The 25358-nt window shown below is 39.0% G+C and overlaps 2 protein-coding genes across 2 annotated transcripts; one reads left to right on the top strand and one right to left on the bottom strand.

The window, feature by feature from the left end:
- The first annotated feature begins 433 nt into the window (after nt 1–433).
- LOC134540776 (pyrimidodiazepine synthase-like) lies at nt 434–9633 on the top strand. Its single transcript, XM_063383694.1, has 5 exons — nt 434–544; nt 3382–3698; nt 4966–5086; nt 7322–7443; nt 9449–9633. The coding sequence occupies exons 1-5, from the start codon at nt 520–522 to the stop codon at nt 9548–9550; spliced, it is 687 nt and encodes a 228-aa protein (XP_063239764.1). The 5' UTR covers nt 434–519; the 3' UTR covers nt 9551–9633.
- A 1771-nt stretch (nt 9634–11404) lies between these two features.
- Nucleotides 11405–25358, bottom strand: LOC134540775 (RING finger protein 141-like). The gene is made up of 4 exons (XM_063383693.1): nt 22669–25358; nt 20763–20934; nt 18911–19125; nt 11405–15055 (listed from the first exon to the last, which is right to left on the bottom strand). Exons 1-4 carry the CDS (start codon nt 22824–22826, stop codon nt 14902–14904), a joined length of 699 nt encoding a protein of 232 aa, XP_063239763.1. The 5' UTR covers nt 22827–25358; the 3' UTR covers nt 11405–14901.

Genomic DNA, 25358 nt, shown 5'->3' on the forward strand with positions numbered 1-25358 from the left:
CACATCTGTGCAGTGGAGACCTATCCACTTGGACATACCTATTAAAAGATCTTTTTTTTTATTTTTTTTTTGAGTCATGCCGAGTCGTTGGGAATGAAACCACAACCCTTGCATTTACTGACTTAACAAAGGGATCACGCGTGTATCTCTGTTAACACTGGTAGGTGGAAAGAATAAAAGGCACCACGTGCAGGAGATTAACAGCTTTAACGGACTTAACCATGCACAATGCACAATACCTCCAATCATGCTAGTTCACGTGACGGGGCGAAAGATTCTTCATCTCGGCAACTTGCCCTTTTTTTTATCACAGGTCTATGGGTTTGTTTGTAGAGCTAGACATGTACGTAGGCGCTGGAAGACCTTTGCCTTGCATGAACAGTGTATCAGCTCTAAGCGCTTCTTTTAAGACCAATAAGAAGGCCTTGACTCCGTGATAACGTAAAGCATATAAGTTCTGCGGCGGTGGCGCTGGTGCAAAGTCGTGTAAGCAACACTCAAATCTCACAGAGACGTACAATGGGCGTGATTAAGCTTACTGCAGGTACGGATGTATGAGACTCTTTTCTTTTTTTTTGGCCATTGGTGGTCCTAGACCTTGCCCATTTTGCTTTTGTGGTCCGTAATATTTTTGAGAAGGGCTATACCGGGGACTTGGGATTGGGGAAAAGGAACATCCGCCCCCTCCCCCAGAGAAAAGAAAACGTTCAGTGGCTTCACCCAGGAAAATTTGAAATTCAAAATCTTTGATACAACTTTTTTTAAGCCAACCTGTAACCTAAATTTTCATCAGATTTTTGCAAATTTTGTTTAATAAATCTGAACATTCTTTCCTGATGAATTATACTCTGGTTAGCCTGTTAAAAAAATTTCTAACTATCAAACTTTGTTAAATCGCGTCATTGAAATCTTTGAAAGTTTTTTGAAGTGAAACTTCTTTACTGACGGGACAACAATTTTTTGAGCGTTACGAAAATTCCGATCGCACGAGGGGAATAGTCAGGTACTTGGTGGGGGAACCGGTAGAGGAGAGTGCGTCAGCGGCGACGCCACTCCAACGCATGCGCTAGCGGTCGAATGGGAAGACAGGTACGTAGCGGAGCATGCTGTAGGCCTATGCTAGTTGTGACGGCCGGAAGGGGAGACGGCAGGGGAGAGGTAGAAATGACGCAGCAGTGATGCTACGGGAATTCTCGTGACGCTTCTTGTGTTTGTCTGCTCCTCAGTTTTCGTAACGGCTAGCGATTGACGCTGCCATATTTCTTCTTCTTTTTTTAAAAAAAGAATCTACAATTTATTTATTCGAGGGGAAATATTTTTAAAAACTGATGTGTTTGCTTTTGCTACTATTTATTACTTTATGGAACCATGGAGGATCCTCCATGAAAGAGGTTGTATTCCGAAAAACGACCTTTCTTCTGTCCGATGCCCAACAATGGCCACCTCCTCACCTTTCTATTTTTGGGCTGGACACAACTTTGTTTACAATTTTATCAGAAGACACAATTTTTTTGCAGTGTTAAGTTGAGATCGGAAGTCAAGAGGCCGTAAGGGGCAAAAAAATAATAATTCAAAGTCTTCTCCTTCTAGGATCCACTCCTACCTGCTCTTATCTGTTTTCGGGTTGGGCCAGGTAAACACTACATCATTGCTTTTTTCCCCCCTAAACTTTGAAATGTTGAAAAGTCGAGGCGAAGACTCATCGGAGCAAAACGGAAATTGCAACGTGCAGGGGTGGGTTGCACCAAAACAAAGCCAGAGAGAAAGAGGATTAGGGAACTGTGTAAGAAGACTCTGTGCTGTTTTGATTTCGGCAATTTTTTGTACCAACTGTGTACTTCCCGGGCATACCTTCATTCAATTTTTCAAAATACAGTTTTTTTTTTTTTTTTTTTGTTATTCGAGTGTCAGGCTTCGGTTCTAGCACACAGTGGAGGCTGTTGAGGTGGTCTAGGAAATTATGTAGTCTCTCCACTCCATGGCTCTAGACTACGAATGTGTCATCGACATACCTGTACCAGAATGTAGGTTTGGGGGGGGGGGGGAGGAATTGATTGCAATCTCTTCAAATTTGGCCATGACGATATTGGCCAGTAATGGCGAAAGGGGGGAGGGGGTGTGGGCGCCACGACGGTTTCGCGGTTACTGAACCCTCCCTCCCCCCTCTCTTTTAATCCATGAGGGGGGGGGGGGCTATTTTCAAGCCTGGCCAGGGGTGCCGGTCACCTTAGCTACGCCACTGCTAGCACACATGTGGAGCCGACACAGTGTTTTATTTTCCAAAAGTTTTTTTTTCCTAGACTAATTTAATCTAAGCGTGTAAGGGGAGTGTCCAGGTTAGGGGAGGACCTAAGTGTGTCTGTACACTCTACCATGCGGGGTTTTTAACCATGCATAACAAGGGCGAGTGCATCGTGTGCTTATTTGGGGTTTATTGGCCAGCCATGGCAATGTTTCAACCATGGCTTAGGTTGCCTGGCCTTAAAAGCTAACCAATGTGACCCAGGTAAAACCTGCACAGACACAGGGGAAAACCCTGGGCCCGGGTATTGTATTAAAGCAAGCAAAGAAAACTACTATGGTCAAGAGAGGGGGAAAAAAAGTCCAGGTAAGAAGAGTCGGGCGGGGGCAGAAAGAATCAACCATGCAGAAGGGGGTTGGACACTTGGGCCTAGAGGTGGGTTGTTACAGCAATTTTCGGTATCAGTTCCAACCAGTTACTGATACAGTAATGTACTGGTTACAAGTACCTGATACTTATGTATCAGCAACAGCAGTAGCGGTCCCAGGAAGCAACAATGTATTCAGAATTCTCGTTACAGGTTACACATCCTCCGTGCCGTCATCACCAGTGTAAAAAGGTATCAGTTTTCTCTTTCCACGTTCTTGGTAAAAAGGTATCATTTTTCTCATTCTACATTCTTCGTAGTCGAAAAAAAGTATCGGTGTTCTCTTTCCACGCCTTTCGTAATCTGAGTCTTCAGTCTTCGCAAGAAAAACGCACTGCGCACTGAGCGTACTTTGATATGGGACAAAAACAAAACGACTCGTAACAATTTCGCTCTGCGCCTCTCCTTAAACGCCCTCCCCTGCGCTTCCACCCCTACATTATTTCCCTTCTTCATCCCTTATTCGTCGTGCCGCTCCCTCCCCTTTCACAAGCTCCGCCCAAAGTGACCGTCATCTGCGATCGGGTTCTGCGCACATTGGCTGTGGTGTTGTTCCAGGCGAATTCTAAACTGATACTAAAGCACTTGATACTTGAATAGTGTACTCGTTTGCAGTACTTGATACAGGCGTGTATCAGTTACAAAGTAGAAGATTGATACTCTGCAACCCATCTCTACTTGGGCCCTCAAAACGGCGGGACGCTGTTCGCAGGCTCGCCCAAGCCCCCGGTCACCCCGGGCAAGGTGCAGCTGTTCGGCTCGGAGTACAACCCGTACTGCCAGCGCATACGGATGATCCTGATCGCGCGGGACGTGCCTCACGACGTGTACTCGGCGAGCTCGTGGGACAAGCCGGCGTGGTGGGACTCCGTGCAGCCGGACCACAAGGAGCCGGCGCTGTGCACGGACGACGGCAGGACGCTCACCAAGGGGGACGTCTTCAAGTTCCTGCAGGAGAAGTACCCCGGCCAGGGTTCCGACCCGGCGTTGCGGGACAGCAACTTCGAGCTGCTCAAGAAGTTCGAACTGGTAGGCGACCCTCCATCAGAGCGCAACCAAAAATTTTCACGAATGTTTCAGTAATGTTTGCGGGGACATTATGTTGTTTAAGAAAGTTAATGTTGAATGTCTAAAATGTACATATCTGAACCAGGGGCGCAACAACTAAATTTCCAAAAGGGGGGGGGGGGGAGCAATATACCTTTTCATAAAGAATCATCGATCCCCCGGGAAAATTTGTATTTCATGGTGGAAAATGGTGCTATTTAAGCAGTTTTATTACCTAAAAATTGATTACACAAAACTTTCTTTGCCCCCGTTTGCCCCCCACTTCAAGGTTTCAGAGGGGGGGGGGGGATAAAATACCCTTGTCCCCCCCCTTGTTGTTGCGCCCCTGATCTGAACCACTGGAGCTGTTTGGGAAACATCACACCCTTGCAACGAACATTTCACGGCCAGGATCGGCTGGACAGGGAATTGGGATATTGGGGTCATTATCCTGTTGACCCCAGTTAGTAACATTTGGCTCCAATCAACAGTAATATTTAAAAGGTTAAAGATAAGTTGTTTTTTTTAAGCTCTGCTGGATTTCGCGGCGTGAGTAACCATTTGCTTGTAGAGCTGCAGTGAGGTGTTTTACCTAGTTTACAATCTTATAGATTGCTGCAAATTTGCTGTGACGAGCTTGTCACCAAATAGTAACTATCAGCTTGCTACCAAGCTTTTTGCAACATCGAATCAAGCTGGCCATTATAAGGCCTAATCCTAATTATATTTTATCAAGCTTGAATAAATGTTATCTCGTTAACTTGAGAAGCATAACACAATCTTATTACAAGTTTTTGAATGCAAGATTATGTCATAATCATCTATATTAGACTTAAAACAATTTTAACATGGCAAGCTTGCACGGAAGGTTTCTTCACTGTGTACGCTTACAGCAAGCCAAAATGTTTTATGGGCAATACAATCAGCTTGCATTCAAATTAAAATTGTTGGCAACCATTGTGTTGCATGTTGTTTGAAATTATTTTTAACATTTCCAAAATTAGTTTTTATGAGGAAAGAGAAAAAAATCAATTTTCAAAACATTTTGGATGTCTTAAGTGTGTTGGCATGCGGGATTTATGATTTCTTGATAATTAAATATGTTATATTAATGTATTTTTTAAAAGTTAATTTTTACCACCCTCATTAAATAGATAGAAATAAATTATTATTTACTTCAAGAGTTTACTAAGAAAAGTTCTGCTTCCTACAATGTTGGTCTCAAATGTTGTATTTTTATACTTGACAGGTGATGGAGAATTTTTTCACTGCTCTCCAGAACAAAGACCACAAGCCATCAGAAAAAGGCCGCGAGTTCTTTCAAGCATTTGATGAGGAACTTCAGAAAAGAGGAACCACATTTCTTGGAGGCAAGTTAATATTTTTTTTGCACAATAGAAAAAAACATATTATTTGGTTATACCGTGGTTGTTTCAAGTATCATAAGGGACTTAAAAGTACGTTTTTGAGTAACTTCTCCAAGTTGCTATTGATAAACACTAGATTCATTCTTTATTTCTTTAAGAATATCTTTCACCTTGGGCTTTATCTTTTCCATAAAAAAATTCTTAAAAAAGGTACTTGCATTGGGATAAAGCATATACTCTCGACATGAAGTTGGTTTTAACTTTGCATTAAGCTTTGACTTCCACTTTGCCAAATGGTGAAAACCAAACATTTGGAAATGAGTGGTTAATAATGCTTTAAGGGAAAATAAAAAGGTGTACCTATTTTAAAAACTGCATTAGATTCAGTTTACAGATGTATAAAACTATAATCCAATTTCAAAAGGCCCAAATGAGCAAAAACAAAAATTGGTTGTCTGTAAAGTCGGTTTACGGACGATAGTTTAACGTGACAACGTCATAACAAAACATTGATGAAATGATTGCATACTTTTATGAATAAAATTGAATCATTTTTATAGAATTATCACTATTTTGTATGGATACAAAGAAGGAGTGAAGTGAAATCTACAATTTAATTGATAAATTTACTTTTATTTGCACTCATTAATTCAAATATGTTTATTACTTTAACAAAGAGATTATTTTAACTATAACTTTTATACATGTTTGCTATTTAAATTCTTCCAATCTGTGTTATTCTGTTAAGGATAGGACGATGATAGGAAACGTAGGAAACGAATGGGACTGTTTCAAGTTTAATGTGCCTCGAAAAAGTCAAATCGATGGTTGTTCCAATCGAGTGGAAGAGAGATAGATGCAGCGCAAGCGTACAATGAGCGTAACGGGACAATGTGCGTTAACGGGACATTTTTTCATGCGTGCAGCCGGCGTTCATCGATTTATTAAACGTTGTCACGCCAAAAAAAAAAAAAAAAAATTCAATGCACAAATCCACATGGGTCTAATCCTTACGGCCGATTCATTTCAGTTAAAGCTCATCTTCAAGAAATTGTCAGAAATGAATGTTCTAGTATGATGGTGCTCCTTCCTGTTCGAAAATGTACCTACATGTCCTGGAATCCGCTTGTAAATGCATTCCTGCAACATTTTCTGATGTTAAGATTCCTGTAAAAAATATATATATATATATTTTTTTTTTTTTACGGATTGTACAATTTTTCTTGGGTAACAGTACTAAGCACATTAAGTTTTGGATATCCCCTTTTTTGCGCAACTTTGGCATGTGCATGTGGATGCCGTGATTCTCACATTCGTACTTTAAAACAGTTCAACATTTCCACTGAGATGAAACGTGTCCTCGTCACCAAACGCAAAGCGTGAAAGAAATATGTCGTATCTCATCCCTACACATGGAATAAATCCGCGAAGAGCACGTACAGACTGAATCCTGTATGTTTTGAACTGTGCCAAACATGTGAAGAAGCCAACAAAGAAACCCCACGGGTTTGACTATCATGAATTTCTATGTGTATTTTGACGTGGCAACGTCTAATAAATCGATGAACGCCGGGTGCACGCACGAAAATGTGTCCCGTTAAATTTGTTCCGTTACGCTGTCGTCGAGTGCAGTAATAATAGGTTACCTATGTTACAACTGACTAAAAAATTATGGTGATGATAGATATTTGATTACACTTTATTTAAGTATATGAAAACTTGTTCATAATTATATTTAAACTTTATAGCTAAACGCCAGTTTTTAAAATTAATTACAAGTCATCTACACGTGAACTGTTTCGTCGACTGTTTATAAAGTGAAGTGAAAAGTTAATTCGGTTTTCATCGCTTATTACAACAACAATTCCGGCAATAAAGGTTAATTATTCTTGCATTCTAAAAATCTGATTGCTAGTATAATTTCAAGTATTTATTCTTTTATTATTATAATAAAAATGATTCAATTTTATTCATAAAAGTATGCAATCATTTCATCAATGTTTTGTTATGACGTTGTCACGTTAAACTATCGTCCGTAAACCGACTTTACAGACAACCAATATTTTTTTTAAAATTAATTTTGAAATTTATTAGGATCCATCATGTGAGAGTTTTAGCCTTTTCGGACGCGGATGATTTTTTATTTTTTTTGGAAACGTTCCGTACGTATGAAAAAGTTAACAAGACCAAGCTTAATGGAAAATTGATCGTCGTGTCTGCTTGTTTGTTTGCTTCCAGGAGAGACCCCAGGGACGGTAGACTACATGATCTGGCCCTGGTTCGAGCGATTCCGTGTTCCAGCCATGCTGCACGGCATAGACCGCCCTCCGCCTTCCGACAGGACTCCGCCGAAGAATATGGTATGTACGAGTGTCATGGTTGGATAACCTTTAGCACAGGCTGAAAGACATCTTGGCTAATAATAATAATAATAATACAAAGATAATTTTGAATCTAAAATAATTTATGGAAACAATTTTTTTTTTGTAGGGAGCTTAGCTCTATACAGGGGCGTAGCCAGGGGGGGGGGGGGTTAGGGGTTCAAACCCACCCTCCCCCCCTTAGCACCAAATCATTAATTAATTTCTTATTCATCACTCAAACAAATTTCATATTAAAATTAATAAAAAATTTTACCATTACAATATTTAAATTTAAGTACCGAAAACTGCTAAAATAACACTATTTTACACCTTAAAATCCAAATTTTCCCGGGGGAGGACCCCTGGACCCCCCGCTGTAAAACATGGGGGGGGGGAGCGGCATGCTTCTTAACACCCCCCATACACAAATCCTGGCTACGCCACTGGCTCTATATGTAAGTAAAATGTTGTGTTGTTAATACTGAAAACATGTTTGAAATGACAAATTAAAAAAATACACTTTACAAATTTCACAGTCCTTATTTTACTTTGAAATGAACAGACAGTGTAGTGTTTGTCATACAGTACAGACACAAGAAATTGTTATACATAATTTCAATGCCATGTTGAAAAAAAAAAAAATGTAGTGAAATTTTTACTGTTATATCTTAAATGTCGAATCAGCTCAATACTGTCTGTCTGTATGGAAGGATTTACAGACTGATTTATGTCTTTTAAGCAAAAACAAAAAAATAAATACGTATACTCAAGTGTTGAAATATTTCAGGTTGATTATGTTTTAATGTATCTATTGGACTGCAACATTTAGTTTGAAATATACATAAAAGATAGTGCAGTTTTGGTAATGCTTTCACAAATTTTCCCAGCTAATAAATCATAGGTATTACAGGCTTTATTTCAAAGAATTCTATGTTAAATGTTGTGTACGAGTTTCGTATTACAAGTGTATTTGCGACATAAGAACACGTGAATTTTCTCGTTACTGAGGTTAGATGTTCACACATCACTAGCGGGTACTGAAAGAATCTCTCGCTTTTTTTTGTTACTATTTTGTGACTTTCATGACCTGTAGGCACCCTCATCTTCACTTAGGGGTGGTTTTAGTCTCTAAAAAGTGGTTTTTGACGTGACGTCTGATAAATCGATGAACGCCGGCTGCACGCACGAAAAAGTGTCCCTTTACGCACATTGTCCCATTACGCTGTTTCCCGTTACCCTCATTGTACGCTTGCGCCGCATTTATCTCTCTTCCACTCGATTGGAACAACCATCGATTTGACTTTTTCGAGGCACATTAAACTTGAAACACTCCCATTTGTTTCCTACTTTTCCTATCATCGTCCTGTCCTTAACAGAATAACACAGATTGGAAGAAGTTAAATAGCAAACATGTATAAAAGTTACTGTCAAAATAATATTTTCGTTAAAGTAATAAACATAATTTGAATTAATGAGTGCAAATAAAAGTAAATTTATCAATTAAATTGTAGATTTCATTTCACTCCTTCTTTGTATCCATACAGAATAGTGATAATTCAATAGAAATTATTCAATTGTATTCATGAAAGTATGCAATAATTTCATCAATGTTTTGTTATGACGTCACGTTAAACTATCGTCTGTAAACCGACTTTACAGACAACCAGGGGCGCAACAACTAAATATCCAAAAGGCGGGGGGGGGGGGGGGGGGGGCAATATACCTTTTTATACAGAATCATCAATCCCCCCCTATTTAAACGAGGGGGGGGGGGAGGTCCGGGGGTCCTCCCCCGGGAAAATGTGTATTTCAAGGTGGAAAATGGTGCTATTTAAGCAGTTTTATTAACTAAAAATTGATTACACAGCGCTTTCTTTGCCCTCGTTTGCCCCCACTTGAAGGTTTCAGAGGGGGGGGGGGCAAAATACCCTTGCCCCCCCCCCCCCCCCCCTGCTGTTGCGCCCCTGCAGACAACCAATTTTTTTTCTTCTTGTTTCTGCAGCTGGCGTGGAGGGAAGCCATGGAGAAGACGAAGCCTGTGATGGAAACGCGACACTCGTTGGAGGAGCATGTGGAAGTCTGCAAGCGCTGGATGCAGAAGTGACCGTGCAAAACCTCTACGCCAATAAAAATGAACGCTGACCTTCGTGAAAATGATATCAAATAAAATCAAACTTTCCTGCCTTATTCTCTAATCAAAATTTCCCCCATTCTCACTATTTTTTTTTTCTCATGATATTCATAATTAAATCAAAAACACACGACACATTGCAAAAAAAAAAAATTCTCATGTATTGTAGGCTGACATGGAACCATGTTTAAATAAATACATTATGAAAACAATTAATAATAGCATCACAAAATGCATGCATTATTTCCCAAAAAGTGGAAAAAAACTAGTCAATCTAAATAAGAAGTATTAATTTGAATTTTAAATCCAACAGTCCTTTGCATTACTTATTTTAATTCATCCAGTTTATCTCATACTTTGTATTATGCTACTTTAAAAAAAAACTATTTTTGGCAAACTAACTATTTAACTATTGTAAATGTATTCAGCTTTTTATTAGGGATGTCCTGGCAAAATCTTTCAATCCTCAAATAACATCGAAACACTAGTGTATGAAAGATTTCAGATTCGAAGAAACAATATATGAAGAAACAATATATGAAGAAAAATATTGGAGGCAATGAAGCATATTAAAAAATTCAACACTAATGACTCCAAAGTTTATAAAGCCTATGGTTTTTTTTTGTAATTATCATACTACCATTCTCCAAGATACTGTATTTTTAATATGTAACTGTACATATTGAACCAGGATTTTTTTTTCTTAAAATTTTAAGTTTTAATACTTCAAGACCAATTTAATGTTTCACAGTGTGTATATTATTATTATTATTATTATTTTTCACCCTTGAGACAAAGATTCACATTCGAGGGGAAGATTTGAGGTCCTCTTTGTGACTATAATTGAAAATTTGGAATCGAGAAAACTGGGACCCAACTAAAAAAAAACTTACAATGTAAATCCAAACATAAAATTTGTGCTAAATTTGTTACAAGTGTCAAAAAAAATCTTAGTATATGGAATGAAGTAATAATTGTAGCATGATGTTAAAAGGTAAAAATAATGAAGAGAGGTGTGAGAACAGTAGAGGACAAAAAAAAATAGCAGTGCGCTTTGGGATTTCTATGAATACCAGGCGTCGCGGAATACGAGTGGTCAGAAACGCCACTCATTATCTATAATGACCTCTATGTTGGTGATATGTTAAACACATATTAATTGATTGTTTCAATAATTAATTAATTATGGTAATTCTAACAGTATTTCCATCATTCTATCCTTTATCAATGCCTAGAATTAGAAACTCAACACTTGTAAAATCTTAACATTTAAAAAAATTTCCCCAAAGTTTTGCACTTTTCTTGAGTATAGACAAGATTTTATAGTTTTATTTTAATAAAAGCAGTTTTGTATTTGTTTACTCCACCAAAATAATGGTGAAATTGATATGTCACATTTTTGTGATAAAATAATTTATAAGTTGGTCTAAAACAGATACATTTGGAACAATAAAACAAATTTTTTTTTTTATCCATACACTTTGGTACAATTTTTTGCTTGAATTTCAAACATCAAAAGATTAATTTTTAAAAAAATTTGAATTAACTTGCTTTTTGGTGTTATTTCAATTTTATCGCAATTCACAGTGTAATCTTGTACCCGTTCTTGAGTCCTTTTTCCAAGTGCTGGGGTAAAATCAAATACGCGTTATGAGCAGTAACATCACACCTGTACTTTTCTAGTTTTCAGCGTGAATGGAAGGAAATCTGCTTGAAAAATGTTTCTGCATTAAGAATATTCGCTAGGAGAAAAGTGGTTGCTTCGTTGCTTATGGAAAGCCAAACAGAATGCATTTAGTTCATAGGAAAATTTCCCCAAAAAAAGTATTAAAAAATAAATATCAATTTAATATCACTGACCATGCATATTCATACAAGACAAGCCAACACTTCCTACATTGTACAATTACTCTGTATGCTCTATCCATTATTTTTTTTTAAAATACAGACAGAGAGGATTGTAAGATGAATTATCAAAACTTTTCATACTGAACAGCACATTTCAACATTAACAGTTTAATGTCAACAATTATTTAGGTAATTCATACAATAAGAATACATACAAATAACTTGCTGACAAAAATTATAAAATTGCAACACAATGGAAAAAAACATTACACATGACATACCACATAAATAGGTACTGAACAATATTGTACGCACTGATTTGATTAATGGGATCAGAAGAAAACATATAAGTTTCTGTTAACAAGCCACTACACACACAAAAATAATTTTATTTTCACACACAATTTAGTTCAAGAATCACCAACAAAAATCACTGTATACTTGTATTAATTATAATAAATTTTTAAAACTAGGTAGTTTACGCATTGTCTTAAGATTACTTACAGATCCCACTATAACATTCCATTGAGTTAAAAAGAAATAGCTTGATATTAAATAATAAGTACCAAGATTATTAACAGTAATTAGTAGAGACAAGATATAATGATTTTATTTTTAGACCAATTTCATTTAACATGTCAGTGTTATTGGTTATTTATTTTTTTATGAACTCTGTTTATTCACAAAGTTAGCACAATTTTCAACGAATACAACACTTTTACAATATAATTTGAAATGTGCCTGTCTAACTCCTGGGAACAATAAATATAAATCATCAAGTAGATAGGTATGCAGTTGTAAAATTTTCCAATGTCGTAAAGTAAAAATCAGTCACTAATAACAGTTGCACTATCAAATAAAGCAAAATTTTTTTCCAATCTATTTAGTACATAATTTTGGTATTTAACACAGTAATTTGGAACCATTACTAAAACCTACGTTATCAGCTAAAGTATTTTAAGAAGAAGAGTCCCGCAGGTCATTCAAAATAGTTTATAACTGACAGCATACCGATGCGGATAAATACGTGTCCGTAAAAATCAAAAACGCAGTGCAGGTGTTAAAGTTGGCATTTTTCAGATCAGAGGGTAGAAATACGGGCATGCTCATCTGTGCCGTCATTATTGTGTTGTACAGATTATCTATTTGTCGATGTCTAGTCCAAGGTTTGTCTGTATCTTCTGTTCTTGTTACAACTGTCTCGTTGTTGTCAGTGTTAGTCTGTACCATGATGTTTTTCCCTGCTAATTCCTTCCACGGAATTCTCTGTGCTGTCCGTGCATTCAACATTTGTGATTGGCTGATTTTGGCGTGTTTTTCTGTGTGTTTGTTGTGGTTTCATCATTCTTGTGGATCAACTTATTTCAGGTGGTTTTTGTGATGGTCTAGGGAACCTGTTAACACTACCAAGAACCACCGGTTTTAATGTTGTTTTTTGCAAGGAATCTTGACGTCTACAAAGAGATTACAACTCCCTTCCCGACCACTTAGGAGACACAACAGGACTTAAACTTCTACACCTCTAACTGTACTGTAACATGCAACATATTTTTACATTTAAGTACACAGCTATCTTTTTTATCAACTATGCTGGAAATGGCAAGTAGTATATAAGTAGTGTCATGAATGTCCTATTCACACATTAAGCTTTACTATTTATCTCTTCTAGCTATCCAAAAATCAGGTAGGTAGGTAGCTTATTTTCCTAAACATATAAGTACTGAAACTTAGAAACTTGATTATTCCCCTCCTTTTGCAAAATTACAAATTCAGCTCATGTAAATTTTCTATAATGGTAATAAACTTTGTCAAAAGTATTCTTTATTACTATTTTATTCAAATTAATATTAAGTCCATTCACAGTATAACATACAATAATTGAAATATCCTAATTTATAATTTTTCAGTATTTCATACAAATTTTTATCAATTATTAAGGTATACACTCAGGGGTGCAACAACAGGGGGGGGGGGGGGGGCAAGGGTATTTTGCCCCCCCTCTGAAACTTTGAAGTGGAGGCAAACGGGGGCAAAGGAAGTGCTGTGTAATCAATTTTTAGATAATAAAACTGCTAAAATAGCACCATTTTCCACCTTGAAATACAAATTTTCCCGGGGGAGGACCCCCGGACCCCCCACTTCAATAGGGGGGATCTATGTTTCTTTATAAAAAGGTATATAGCCCCCCCTTTGTAAATTTAGTTGTTGCGCCCCTGTATACACTTAATAATGCTAAAGATGGAGACACAATGCCACGACAGGTCCCTCACGCTCAGTAGCCAATGAAAAAACAAAGGTCACAATGACGTCAGCACAACAAAATAAACGCGCTGATCGTCTTCAAGAAGTAGATTATATTTTTAATTTCGTCGTGTTGTGCCGCACGATGGAAAGCAAAACGAAAACCTTACATAACTAAACTTCAAAAAATATTTAACTAGTACTTTGTAAATCTTTACGCTGAAAAACGAAATAAAGTTTTATATGGTTGGGTACACTTTCATATCTGTAGTGTGACTTCAACTGTTCATTATGCCCATTTTTAATTTTTAGCATAGCTAAAAGTGGAATTATTTTATATCCCTTATCAACATAACTATATCTTGCTTCCTTGTACATCAAATAAACTTAATCTCACTTCGTGCAAGAGATGACTAAATGTTATATTGTTTATGCACTTCAGCTATCACGAGGCAATAAATGATTCCTATAAGGCCTACACTATTTCTGGCACATTATGTCCTGCATTTTATGGTCACATTTGGCTTGGAAAGATTTTCTGACTGCCATGTTAGATTTTGTTGTGTTGACGTTGTCATGATATCGTGACCCTACACTATTAACTCTGTCGTACCGGAACGTTGTTTGACTACTAATCCGATTTGTTCTGTCGTGTTGGTCGTGGCATTGTTGATTCCAGCTTTATACTATGCATAGTGTTATAATTTTTAAAATTTCTTTTTCAAAAATTCTCTTTCTTCCAGCAACATTTCATCTTGCTCCACATGAAGAAAAAAAAAACTCAAAATGTTCTGCTTTGTAAGATGCACTCTTCGTCTTGAAGCGGACAGACAAAATAAATTTTTAAAAAAAATTTCATCGACCTTGTTGCCTTTCAACAGTCTGTCAGTCAGTCAGTCTCCAAGCCGACAGTCCTTCAGATCGGCACACAGCCCCAATCGAGCCGATCGGGCACGGATTTCATTTCGGCCGAATCTATTTTTGTACGTGGAAGCAAAAGCTCATGCTTTTATTTTTTTTAATTTTTTTTCCTCGCCGCGTTACAGGTTAATTATTGCAACTCATTTTGAACGTCACTGTGTCGTGCCGACGTTTTGTTTGGTAGTCACGGCCGGAACTGTGCCGATGTCCGATGGTCCGGCACGGTGATCAAGAACAGGCCGGGCCGGGGAGCCGTTGCAGCGACGTGCTCTCGGATGGAGGGAGGGGGGAAGGATACTCGGACGGGGGCCCCGCTACGAGGGCGGCTTGGGCTCGGAGGCGAGGGCCATCAGCGACTCGGACAGCTCGCTGCTCACCTCGTGCGCGCCGGGGGCCTCCGAGATGACCCACGCCTCGTCGGAGTCCAGGTACCCCCGGCAGAGCGGGCACGTGCTGTTGTTCACCTTCCTGCGGGCGGGACAAGGGACAGGGTAAGCCGATCCACTCTGCCCCTCCGACCCCGCGGCAGGAAAGCCCCGATCTCGTAAACCGAAATTGGGTCACTTTGCTCACAGCAACGCTTACATCTAAAACGATAAGCGGGCTCCTATAAAAATGTAGGTCGTACTCCTAACCTCGATTATTTTAGCTAAACAGCACAGGGTAGGGTTAGCTACTAACCCGATATGGGTATGCCCTGCAGAGAGTAGGGCTTGTACTACACCCAAAATGAGTTCGCCTTGCACATAGTATGGCTTGCTCCTAAAATGATATAGCACCTTCCGGCACAAGGGAAAGCCTTGTTCCTACAGCTAAGTGTAGATTTTGCTCCTAATCCATTATTGGGCCATTCGTCATAGGTTAGGGCTTTCTCCAAACCTGATATTGGGCAAGATAAGCACAGGCTGAGACCTTGCTCCTTCAATACGTATGTAAAGACATACACTCTCAAACAGGGGTGTCCAAACCCCCCTCACCAAAGATGATGGCACATTCCAACCCCCCACCCCCCCATCCCTACTTATGTCTTCTGTCTTCGAATTTGATAGTGTCAGACCAAGTGGTACAGGGACTAACATCCCATGAAAACATTTTTATCAAAACTGTGTTTTAATACAAATCCAACACTTAAATATTAAGTTTGTGCTTTTTTTTCAATTACCTCCAAATTTTTCTCAATGGCACCACTCACACCATATATCCCGGTGGGCGACCCTGTGCTCGGATACAAATACCAAATTCAATTAACAAAAGAACTGGATTAATTTTTTTTTTTTAATGTTTCGAAGATATTTTAAAAGTAATGTTTAAACAAGATTCGTTCATCATAAATCAATGAAAATGAAAATCGACACGTAGTTCCCCGCCTGAGGCAACCGGCAAGACAACAGCTATATGTATTACAATACACAGTTTTCACTGTTATTTTTTTTTGCGTAACCAACAATACTAGTCTGAAAAATACGAGCATATTTAGATTTATCTAACTTGGATAGTTTATTGTGTTTTAAATTAATACACCATTGTTTATACCCCTAACGTTTCATTATTTTCAAGTATTATGAATTACTAACAGCTCACAATTCATGATTAAAACAGGTCAAAATAAAAATCAGGTTTAAGACACTAATATACTACACAATATGTGAAATTGGTGACAGCTGCTATTCTGAAAACAAGGTTTTGTTGATTTAAGAGAGTTTTCCAAGTTTGTACGACACCTTTTAAATACCCAGAGTTTTTGACTGTTTTACAGATCTTCCCTGTCTGCAGGAACCCCAGCTAGTCTACTTTCAGGGTGTCTTCAAATACCTGGTTAACCACTTTTGGGACTCTTTCAGACTCTCCAGTAAAATTTTCCTACAATTCTTATTGGTGACACAAAAACGTTATTACAGTAGAACCCTGTTATAATGTTTTTCAAGGGAGCACAAGAAAAAAACATTATAGGCAGGAAAATGTTATAAGCAGGAAATCTCAATTTAGCACTTAACAATGTTCGAGCTTTGTACCAATGGACTCACCAAGCTATGTAAACAACTTTAATGTTAAAACCAAAGATACATGAATTTTCCGAAACAAGCCAACAATTTTTCAACTTCGTCTTGTTCCCTGGTAAAATTTTGTTTGTCTTTAAAGATACACTGCCACATTTTTTGTAAAATTGTCTCACGATTCATGATGACAACATTAAGAGTGAGAACGTCTACTCCTTCACCACCTGAAAATGTTTAATTTTGGGATTCCTACATATGAATGAAAAAAAAAAATTATTTGTAAGCAATAGAAAACACTTTTAGTTATGCCCTCGCTCAATGGTTGGCAACTTAAATATCGTAGGACTATGTACGTGCATCTGAATACCCACTGGAATGGCAAGGAAGAGAAGAGTTGACTAAGGGTGCCAACTGACACGTAACTATGAACATTGTGTATCTTCAGTATATTGCATAAAATTGTATTTCATCAAACTTCATGTATTGTATGGCAAATGGCAGTGATTGTAAACATAAACATACATAAAGGAAACTTTTGATCATAAGTGTTGGAATAATTTGGTTTTAAAACATTTTTTTCCCCATTTATTGAATGTTAGAAAGCAAACATTATAAGCAGGAAATTACACTATTTATGAACGTTATATGCAGGAAATAAATACATTGTACTTATGGGGGAAATATTGGGACTTTAAAAATATGACATTATAAGCAGGAAAACATTATAACAGGGTTCTACTGGTATATGTCTGTGGGACCACGGGATGGACTCGGAAAAATAGAAATAACAGAGACTTTCACATGAAGAAATTTACACGGTAGCCATCTTGTTCTGCAGTGGTCCTAGACTTCGCAGGCTTGCTCCTGGTCTTGTTTTTACGACAAATAAAATAAAAAAATAAGAAAATAAAAACAAGTCTAACAGATATTTCTACATTTTGCATGAACTACTGACTTTCGAACCTATTAACAGATAATTTCACATGATTTAAGCGAACAGTCACCACCTATTTGTATTTTTACGTACGACTGTAAATTGAAGTGAGGTGCTGAGAAACTAAATGCAAGCTAGCAAAAAAATATTGCTGGAAATTAAAGCTTGTGAAGTTCCGCAGCTTTACTGTTTATTTAGACATCTTTTCGTGACTTTTGCGACAAACCCTCGGTTTCCTTACTTTCGGGACTTTCATGACCACCATCCACAAAATCATCCAGTCCACAGCAGGGAATAGAAGCTGTACGTTAGAATACTTATAAAGTTTCAGCCGGGTTTACTGACGTAAATTAAATTCAAGATATTACATTTCTTTCCTTTCACAGCTAAATTCACATTTAATTATGTATATTTTAAGGACATTAGGTCTTATTTGTGTAGGAATTAAAATAAAACGTATGGTGACGTTTTTTTGAAGATTTTGAATGTGATTTGTTTAAAACTGACATTCATTCAATTGCGTGGTTAAGCGAAAGAGTGAGGAAAAATTCCCTTTAGGTGTTGACTGACTTCGTTCTCCAACCAAATGTGATATTCCAACACCATCATTAAGGTCTCTGGACAACTAGAGACAGTTGAAGTAATTATAAAATTGGATAATTATTCTTTATCACGCATCCAAGCATCGTATGTAGCCTTAGTTTTGAATTTATTTATCGATCTAGTCAGGATTCATTTTTAGAAAATGTCGTTTTATCCATGTTTTCAATAGTCAACTTAAACATAAATGACCCTTCTTGACATCTATTGGCGAGTAATATTTTGTTTCTAATAAATATTAAACTAATTGCACTATTTATTTTTTATTTAAATACATTTTTTAATTATTATTATGTCGGTAAGATCGAAAAATATTATTCATATTTCATCAGTATGTAATTCGTATTTAAAAACATTATTTCTAAAAAAAAAAAAAAAAAAAAAAAAAAAAAAAAAAAGAAAAAAAAAACCAGAAAAAAAAAACTGAGCAAAGCCGCGTCCTTTGCAACGCAAAATGCAATCTACCAAACGCGTATTCAATCTTGTCCAATTACAATCAATATTTCGTACTCGCAAATAATACTCGGGAGTCTGGTGAACGCTTCGGTCGATATACATAAGAAAGACACCGAATCTGAGAAATTACATCAATTTCCTATCAACGAAATAATAAGATGCGTATCGGTCGAACCACACGAAGATGTGACGCCTCGTTTACTTTTTTTTCTTTCTTGTAACAATTAAAACGGCAACGAGTTTTGGAACTGTACGTCTGAGCAACCAGCGGTTCAGGACCTCTGCGGGGCGGGGAAAGGGAGAGGGGAGTGGGGGAAGACGGCACGGAAGACTCACCACTGCTCGATGCACGGCAGGCAGTAGCTGTGGGCGCAGGGCAGCATCACCTCCGGCCTGCGCTCCAGGCAGATGCAGCACTCGCTCAGCCGGTCCAGGTCGGAGTCCTCGCCCAGCTCCATCTCCCGGAGCAGCGCCGACACGGAGAAGGCCGGTGGCCGGTCTTCGGCGCCCTGGGCGGCCGCCAGCAGCTGCGACCGGAGGGTCTTCGACACCTGCGGGCCGGCGCGCCTCAGAGGGGCGTGTCCGCAGGCCTTTCACGGGCCGTCGCCCGGAGCAGCTCGGCTTCCGGGTGTTGGCCGCGTCCTCGGCGGACAATCCACCGACGTTTCCGGTCGACATTGCAGTCGCCATCGTCATTACGCCGTGCAAGGGGGTTTCCCCTCTCCCTCCTCTTTTCTTTTGTGACCCAGCGCTCTTAGCCTGAAGGCCCTACCGCCCCGGCCCCCCCCCCCCCCCCCCCCCCCACCCACGGGCGTGGATGCGGATCACGCCGCACACGCAACAGGGAAAGGGCGCTAGAGCTTTCGGCTGTACAAAGTGGCTGGGGCTACCCATCCCAGCATGTGTACCACCTGCGGCCCCCCCTACCCCGCTCGGCTGACCAGAAAGTTGGGATGCTCCCTTAGCCCCCTCCGGAGTTGTCATCACTTCTGGAGTCGCCATCATCAGGGAACAGTTACCTACCTACCTACAGTAACTGTTCCCTGATGATGGCGACTGCAATGTCGACCGAAACGTCGGTGAATTATCCGCCAAGGACGCAGCTACAACCCAGAAGCCAAGCTACTTAATTTGCCTCATGTTTTTGCTTTGTTATTTTAAATGACTTTGTAATGTAACCACATTTAATTGTTTATAAACAAGTCCTTACTTAACAGTTTTTTTATGAACTTAAAAGGCAAAATATAAATGCCAGTCCTACCATGCATTGTCATGTGGTGTACAGTTTTGGAGTAACCGTTCGTATTGTGGCCTTAGTTTTGAATTTATTTTATCATTCACTGAATCAATAAAATTAAGAAATTAAGTTTTTTTTTTCTTTTTTTTCTCTTCGAAATACTGAATAAACTGTTTCTATGGTTTGGCAACTTCTAATTTTTATTTATTTAATGAATGAAGTACTAACAATAAATTAATACCAGATAAAGGCTACATACGAATAACCATAAACGGTATACTACCACGTGATTTCATGCTAGGACTGATAAACGAGAAGACCATCAAGTTCATAAAAACCATTGAATAAGGAATTGATTAGCAGAAAAAAAAACAACTTTTATAAACATTTTTGTAAGAATATTTTTTCTCGTAGACTATTGAATCCTTCGAATATGTACTAAGGATTTGATTAGGCCCATCCCTAGTTATTTTCAAGCTAAAAATTAAAAGTTGGGGAGAGAGGGGGAAGCAAATTTTCGGGGCCCTAGCACCAGTGGGGCCCAGTTGAGTTTATAGAATTTTTCTTAAAGCATGATGAATTTACCCTGATAGTAGTACAAAATTATGGTAATTGTTCCTTATAGCGCATCTGGTTTAATAATTTTAAAACAAAATATTAAAATAAAGAAAGGAATTGGTTGCGTTTCTGATGCAAAGCTGTATGATTACCAAAATAATATTTGAATTTGAAAATGCGTATACAACTTTGAGGAACATTTTTTTCCCAGGAGAAATTGTTCCACATAACATAGGTATCCAATTGTATTTTAATGTAAAATATCAAAATAAGGTAAGAAGTTAAACGTGTTTGCGAAGCAAAGTGGACAACCCTGACTCGCCACCGAGTGACAGGGGTAAATCGACCACAACTTCGAGGGCCAGCGGACACCCCGCAGGGGGTGCGACTTACGCGGAGGAACTCCCTGAGGCTGAGCAGCCGGAACGACTCGACAGCCCTCGTCCCGGGGTCCACCTTGACGCACGCCACCCTGACGGTGCCCTTCCACAGCACGCTCGCGTCCGTGCCTTTCTTCACTGCGAACAGGAGCTGCTTGCCGTCCGCGCTGACGCACTGCCGCGTCCTGCAACGAAGAACCAACCACGCCTCCGGGAGAACACCCGCGCCGATCTGCAGTAAGATTCCCGCCAACTCTAACGCTGGGGAATGGCATAGAGAAAGAGAGAGGGAGGGAAACCTAAAAGCAGGAGGGAGAACTTCAGAAAGGTGTACAGAGTGAAGGAGAACAGAAAGAGTGTTGAAACTCTCGCTGGTTACGAGAACGAACAACGAGAACACTCGGGGAGATGGAACATTTCTTCAGGAGTGTTAAAAAAAGAGATAGGGATGTCTGCTTGCCACTGGGCTTAACTGCAGAAAAACGATTGATCGATCGATCGATCAATCAATCAATCAATCAATCAATCAATCAATCAACAGGGTGTCCACACAAAATTACAAATTCCACAAATTGCAAACTTCCACGACAGATTCGTTTCAAATGATTCACCTTTTTTGCAATTTTCTGAAAGAAATAAAAAAAAAAAAATCCCGCTTCCAACCTCCCCACTACACACCTAGTTCTCCACTTTCTTTGTTTCAAACAAACCCTGAAAAAAAAAAAAAAAAAAAAGTGTGTGTACTTCTATACAGGCGTTAGAAGTTATAGCTACTTACTTGGCGTAACAAAAACACTAACTTTAATTTTGCATGCTAATAATTAATAAAAATTAAATAATAAACGTATTGGAATGACATTACAAATATGGTTAATAAAGTATAAATTCAATAAAATGAAAAAAAAATTACATAAATATTCAATATTCGGTATTGAAATAAAGAACAAGTGTATGAAATTAATTATTTTAACCAGTAATATAAGATATATAAATTTAAATTACTAATTAAAATCAATAAATATGCTGAATGTTTATTATAGTTAATTATTTTAAATCATTACATAATGTAAATAAATTATACATACAGGAACATAACCTCACAAACACTCCCATGAAAACGGCCAGGAGACTACTAAACCTTCCACAGACACTCCCTGCCAGCGACAATGGAAGCTTACAAGCTATTAAGAATTAAGAAACCATCCCTTCAGGGTAAATTTAGAGACGTGTGTAGTGTGTGAAAACGATGTTTTCCGATTATTTTTTTCGTTCCAAAAAGCTGCGACGTCCGATAATTGCCAATGGTATTTTACAGTTTTGAACAGCCGTTTAGGCTATGTTATATACATTTAAAATGCTCTACAATAGTATGAAAGGGTAAATATTTACTTGGGCGGTATTTCCGAAAAAAAATGTTAAAAATAAATAATCACGTATTAGTTAATTTGAATTCTGGCCTATCACGAACAATCACGTGACATCATTATCCAATAAAAAAAAATACTCGTACGTAAACAAGAAACAATGGTGCACGCACGCCACAGGAATGCGCTGGTTTTGTGCTGAAATTTAAAAATTCGATATCTCCTAAAGTATTTGGAATTTCTAATCTCCGCCGCTTTTAATGAAAAGAGGAAGTTGAAGAGCATATAATAAAGGTATTTTCGGATTTTTAACATTTTTTTTCGGAAATACCGCCCAAGTAAATATTTACCGTTTTTTTTTTTTTGGAAAAAGTAGAAATCAAAAACACCATTTTCGGAATTTTTCTTGTGAAATCACCAAATTGTGAAATGTTGGCACGCAAGCTACATTAATAATACGTATTTAACACGTGGCGTAAAAAATATATATAAAAAACTGTTTTGCAGGTATGTAGCCACATTAGTAAACATTCAAATTGGCAAGCTTTTACTTACAACTTGTTTAAATCATTCAAATTTTGCTGAAATTCTTCGTAACTAAGACCAGCTATTTCTGTTAAAAATCGCGTGTGACGCACAACTTCTTGTAAATACCCCAAAGTATTCGGAACTGGGGAACTACCGTCAACACTGGTAGACTGTCCCATATTCATTCAATACTCAAAATATATTTTATTTATCTTTTATTTACCAACATTTACGCACACGTGACAAAAGTCACGCCTATATAATGCCATAGAATAGAGAGAGTATAAAGCAAGGAATCTTCCCTGTTTACAACCGAATCGGTGTTAGCAGCGCGCCAAGTGAGTTTAAACTTCAACTACACCGATGGCGTGTGCACTTTGAATGCTCGATCTTGTAATATTTTATGTCTAAAAAGTTTTAATTTAATTTAAAGAAGGCAATTATTAAACGAGCGTCATATGTTTCATGACTATAAACTGAACTTGATGCATTTTAACTAAAAAAAATTGGCTAAATAAATAAATTTAAAAACTTCTTTGGAAATAATAATTTTTTTACCTGTCTGTAAACAAATATTCGTGGCATTAATTTCCCATTCTATTAATCTTAATATGTCTAGCATGTAAATTGTCTGCACCTGTTGACGTCGTCCCAACCATGGCCTCTAAACCCGTGCTCCGCACCACTAGTACCAGATCCTGTTTTCGAAGCGCACCCCTAACCCAGCGGGAATGAGTCAGGCGAGTGCCTCGGGCGTGAACCCACTAGACTCAAATAAACTTCAGGGCACAAAACCCCGGGGGCTCGACCCCATAAAACCATTAAGGAACAAGACATTAGGACACAATTATTAATTCACAGGCATTAAACAAGTACGTCGTAGCTACTACGTGCGAGCACCGCACGCACAGAGTAGACAACGAACCTCATTACCAGTCACCACGGCCACTGGCCTTAATTAAAGTGCCCGTGACAATGATCGAGTCAGATTAGGAGAAATCCAACTAAAACAGTTCACAGTGAGACAATATGTTAATAAATTTACAGTCGGAAACTTTGACGTCGTCCGACCGAAGGCCACCCTAAAGCCCGACCTGCAACCGCCAGTATTCAACCCCGCTAACGGAACGCGCCCCTAGCCATGACCCACCCGAGTCAGGCGAGCCACCAGCAACCAAGGTAGAACCCGGCCCCCCCCAAATAAACAGACCGTCATTATAACCAACCTCATTAAAAAACAAGCATAGATTATTAAACAGTGTTACGTAATTATTTGAAGTTGGTCAACGAAAGTGCGACATAGGAGTGCCCGGGCACTCACGTGTGTAACTACAGCAATACGCGTGTGAGTGTTCCCCTGGCGGCCTTCTGCCTGAATCAATCAATCAGACCTTATGACATAATTATTCAAACCTTGTGTTGCGTCATTAACCTCACCAGAGCAATCTGACAAGAGACGAACAGTCGCTGGTGTGACGTAAAAATTCAAACATAATAATTCTTAAATATAATAACTTTCAATTCGTAGAAGGGACGAATGACCTTGATTCAGCCTTTATAATTAATATAAGAATTTAACATCATTAAATTCTCTTATTAACTTATCAGATCAGAAATTAATGTAATGAGGTCAACCCTGGCGCGAGGGCCACCGAGCCTCGGCCGGACGCCATGACATGACGCCAGTTCAACGCGACTCGTGGACCGGGGCGGACGCACGTCCCACGGAGAGACATCATCCTTTGTCCACACCGAGTTCACTTCTGGTAAATATAGTCATTCTTCAAACCCTTTTAATAATCTCTCCGTGTGTACCCGGTCCAACTTTTCGGTCCAGGACCTAATCCGGCCGCATAAATATCACCCCCCCCCCCCTGCACCACACTTGGTCCGCGGGGTAGGTGCATTATTCGGTACGGGCCGACTCCCGAGGACAGAACTTTTGTTAATCTCAGTCGCTCCGGCGCTGACACTCCCCGTAAGGGAACTTTTGAGCGAATTTAGCTGCGGTCCGCGCTCCACTGCCGTGGACGCGAACACCGCCTCAGTACGCAGATTTACGGGATTGGCCGCCTCCAATCACCCTCACCCCTCGTTGAGCAGCCAGGCTCAGAAACACCTAGGGACACGATAATACGGAATAATTAGTGACTTTGTAACATTTCTTTGTAACCTTGTGCGATGCACCCTCGTGTAACATTTTCTTTTGTAAACTTGTGCAACGCAACCTCGTGTAACATTTCTTTTGTAAACTTGTGCGATGCATCTCTCCACGTAACATTCGTAAACTTGTATAACGCAACCTCGTGTAACATTCCTTTTGTAAACTTGTGCTACGGTAATTCAGTAACTCTCAGACTCAGTTGCGTGTAATTGTGTAATTTGTATCTTGTAACGTCACCTATTGTACGACGTGGCGTTTAACCAACAACGTTACACCAGAGCCACTGTCGACTGAATAAATGACGCACGTCATTTATTACCTCACTTCAGCGTACGCTTCTTTAAACCTGCTATTCCCAACCACCGCCGAGTAGGGAATTCCTCAAACCCACGCAACACCGCCGACGGTCCTAGTGGGCCACGCAGGGCAATCGACCCCACGACCCAACTACCGACTAGCACCAGAGCTAGTCTGGCGCCCACCCGGACTCATTACATTTGCAACAGCCACTCCCGCTAGGAACCGCACCGGGACTCGAGCCCGAGACCCCGGA

This window comes from Bacillus rossius, chromosome 17 (genome assembly GCF_032445375.1).
Source record: "Bacillus rossius redtenbacheri isolate Brsri chromosome 17, Brsri_v3, whole genome shotgun sequence".
Taxonomy (NCBI): Eukaryota; Metazoa; Arthropoda; class Insecta; order Phasmatodea; family Bacillidae; genus Bacillus; species Bacillus rossius.

Bases quoted from the DNA above. Each gene is read 5' to 3' on its own strand.
- LOC134540776 (XM_063383694.1), top strand. From the start codon at position 520: ATGGGCGTGATTAAGCTTACTGCAG. The intron at 545-3,381 runs GTACGGATGTAT...CGCTGTTCGCAG, and splicing joins CGTGATTAAGCTTACTGCAG to GCTCGCCCAAGCCCCCGGTC. The intron at 5,087-7,321 runs GCAAGTTAATAT...GTTTGCTTCCAG, and splicing joins AGGAACCACATTTCTTGGAG to GAGAGACCCCAGGGACGGTA.
- LOC134540775 (XM_063383693.1), bottom strand. From the start codon at position 22,826: ATGAATATGGGACAGTCTACCAGTGTTGACGGTAGTTCCCCAGTTCCG. The intron at 20,935-22,668 runs GTAAGTAAAAGC...TCTTCGTTGCAG, and splicing joins TTGAATGATTTAAACAAGTT to GACGCGGCAGTGCGTCAGCG. The intron at 15,056-18,910 runs GTGAGTCTTCCG...TCCCGCCCGCAG, and splicing joins CTGCCGTGCATCGAGCAGTG to GAAGGTGAACAACAGCACGT.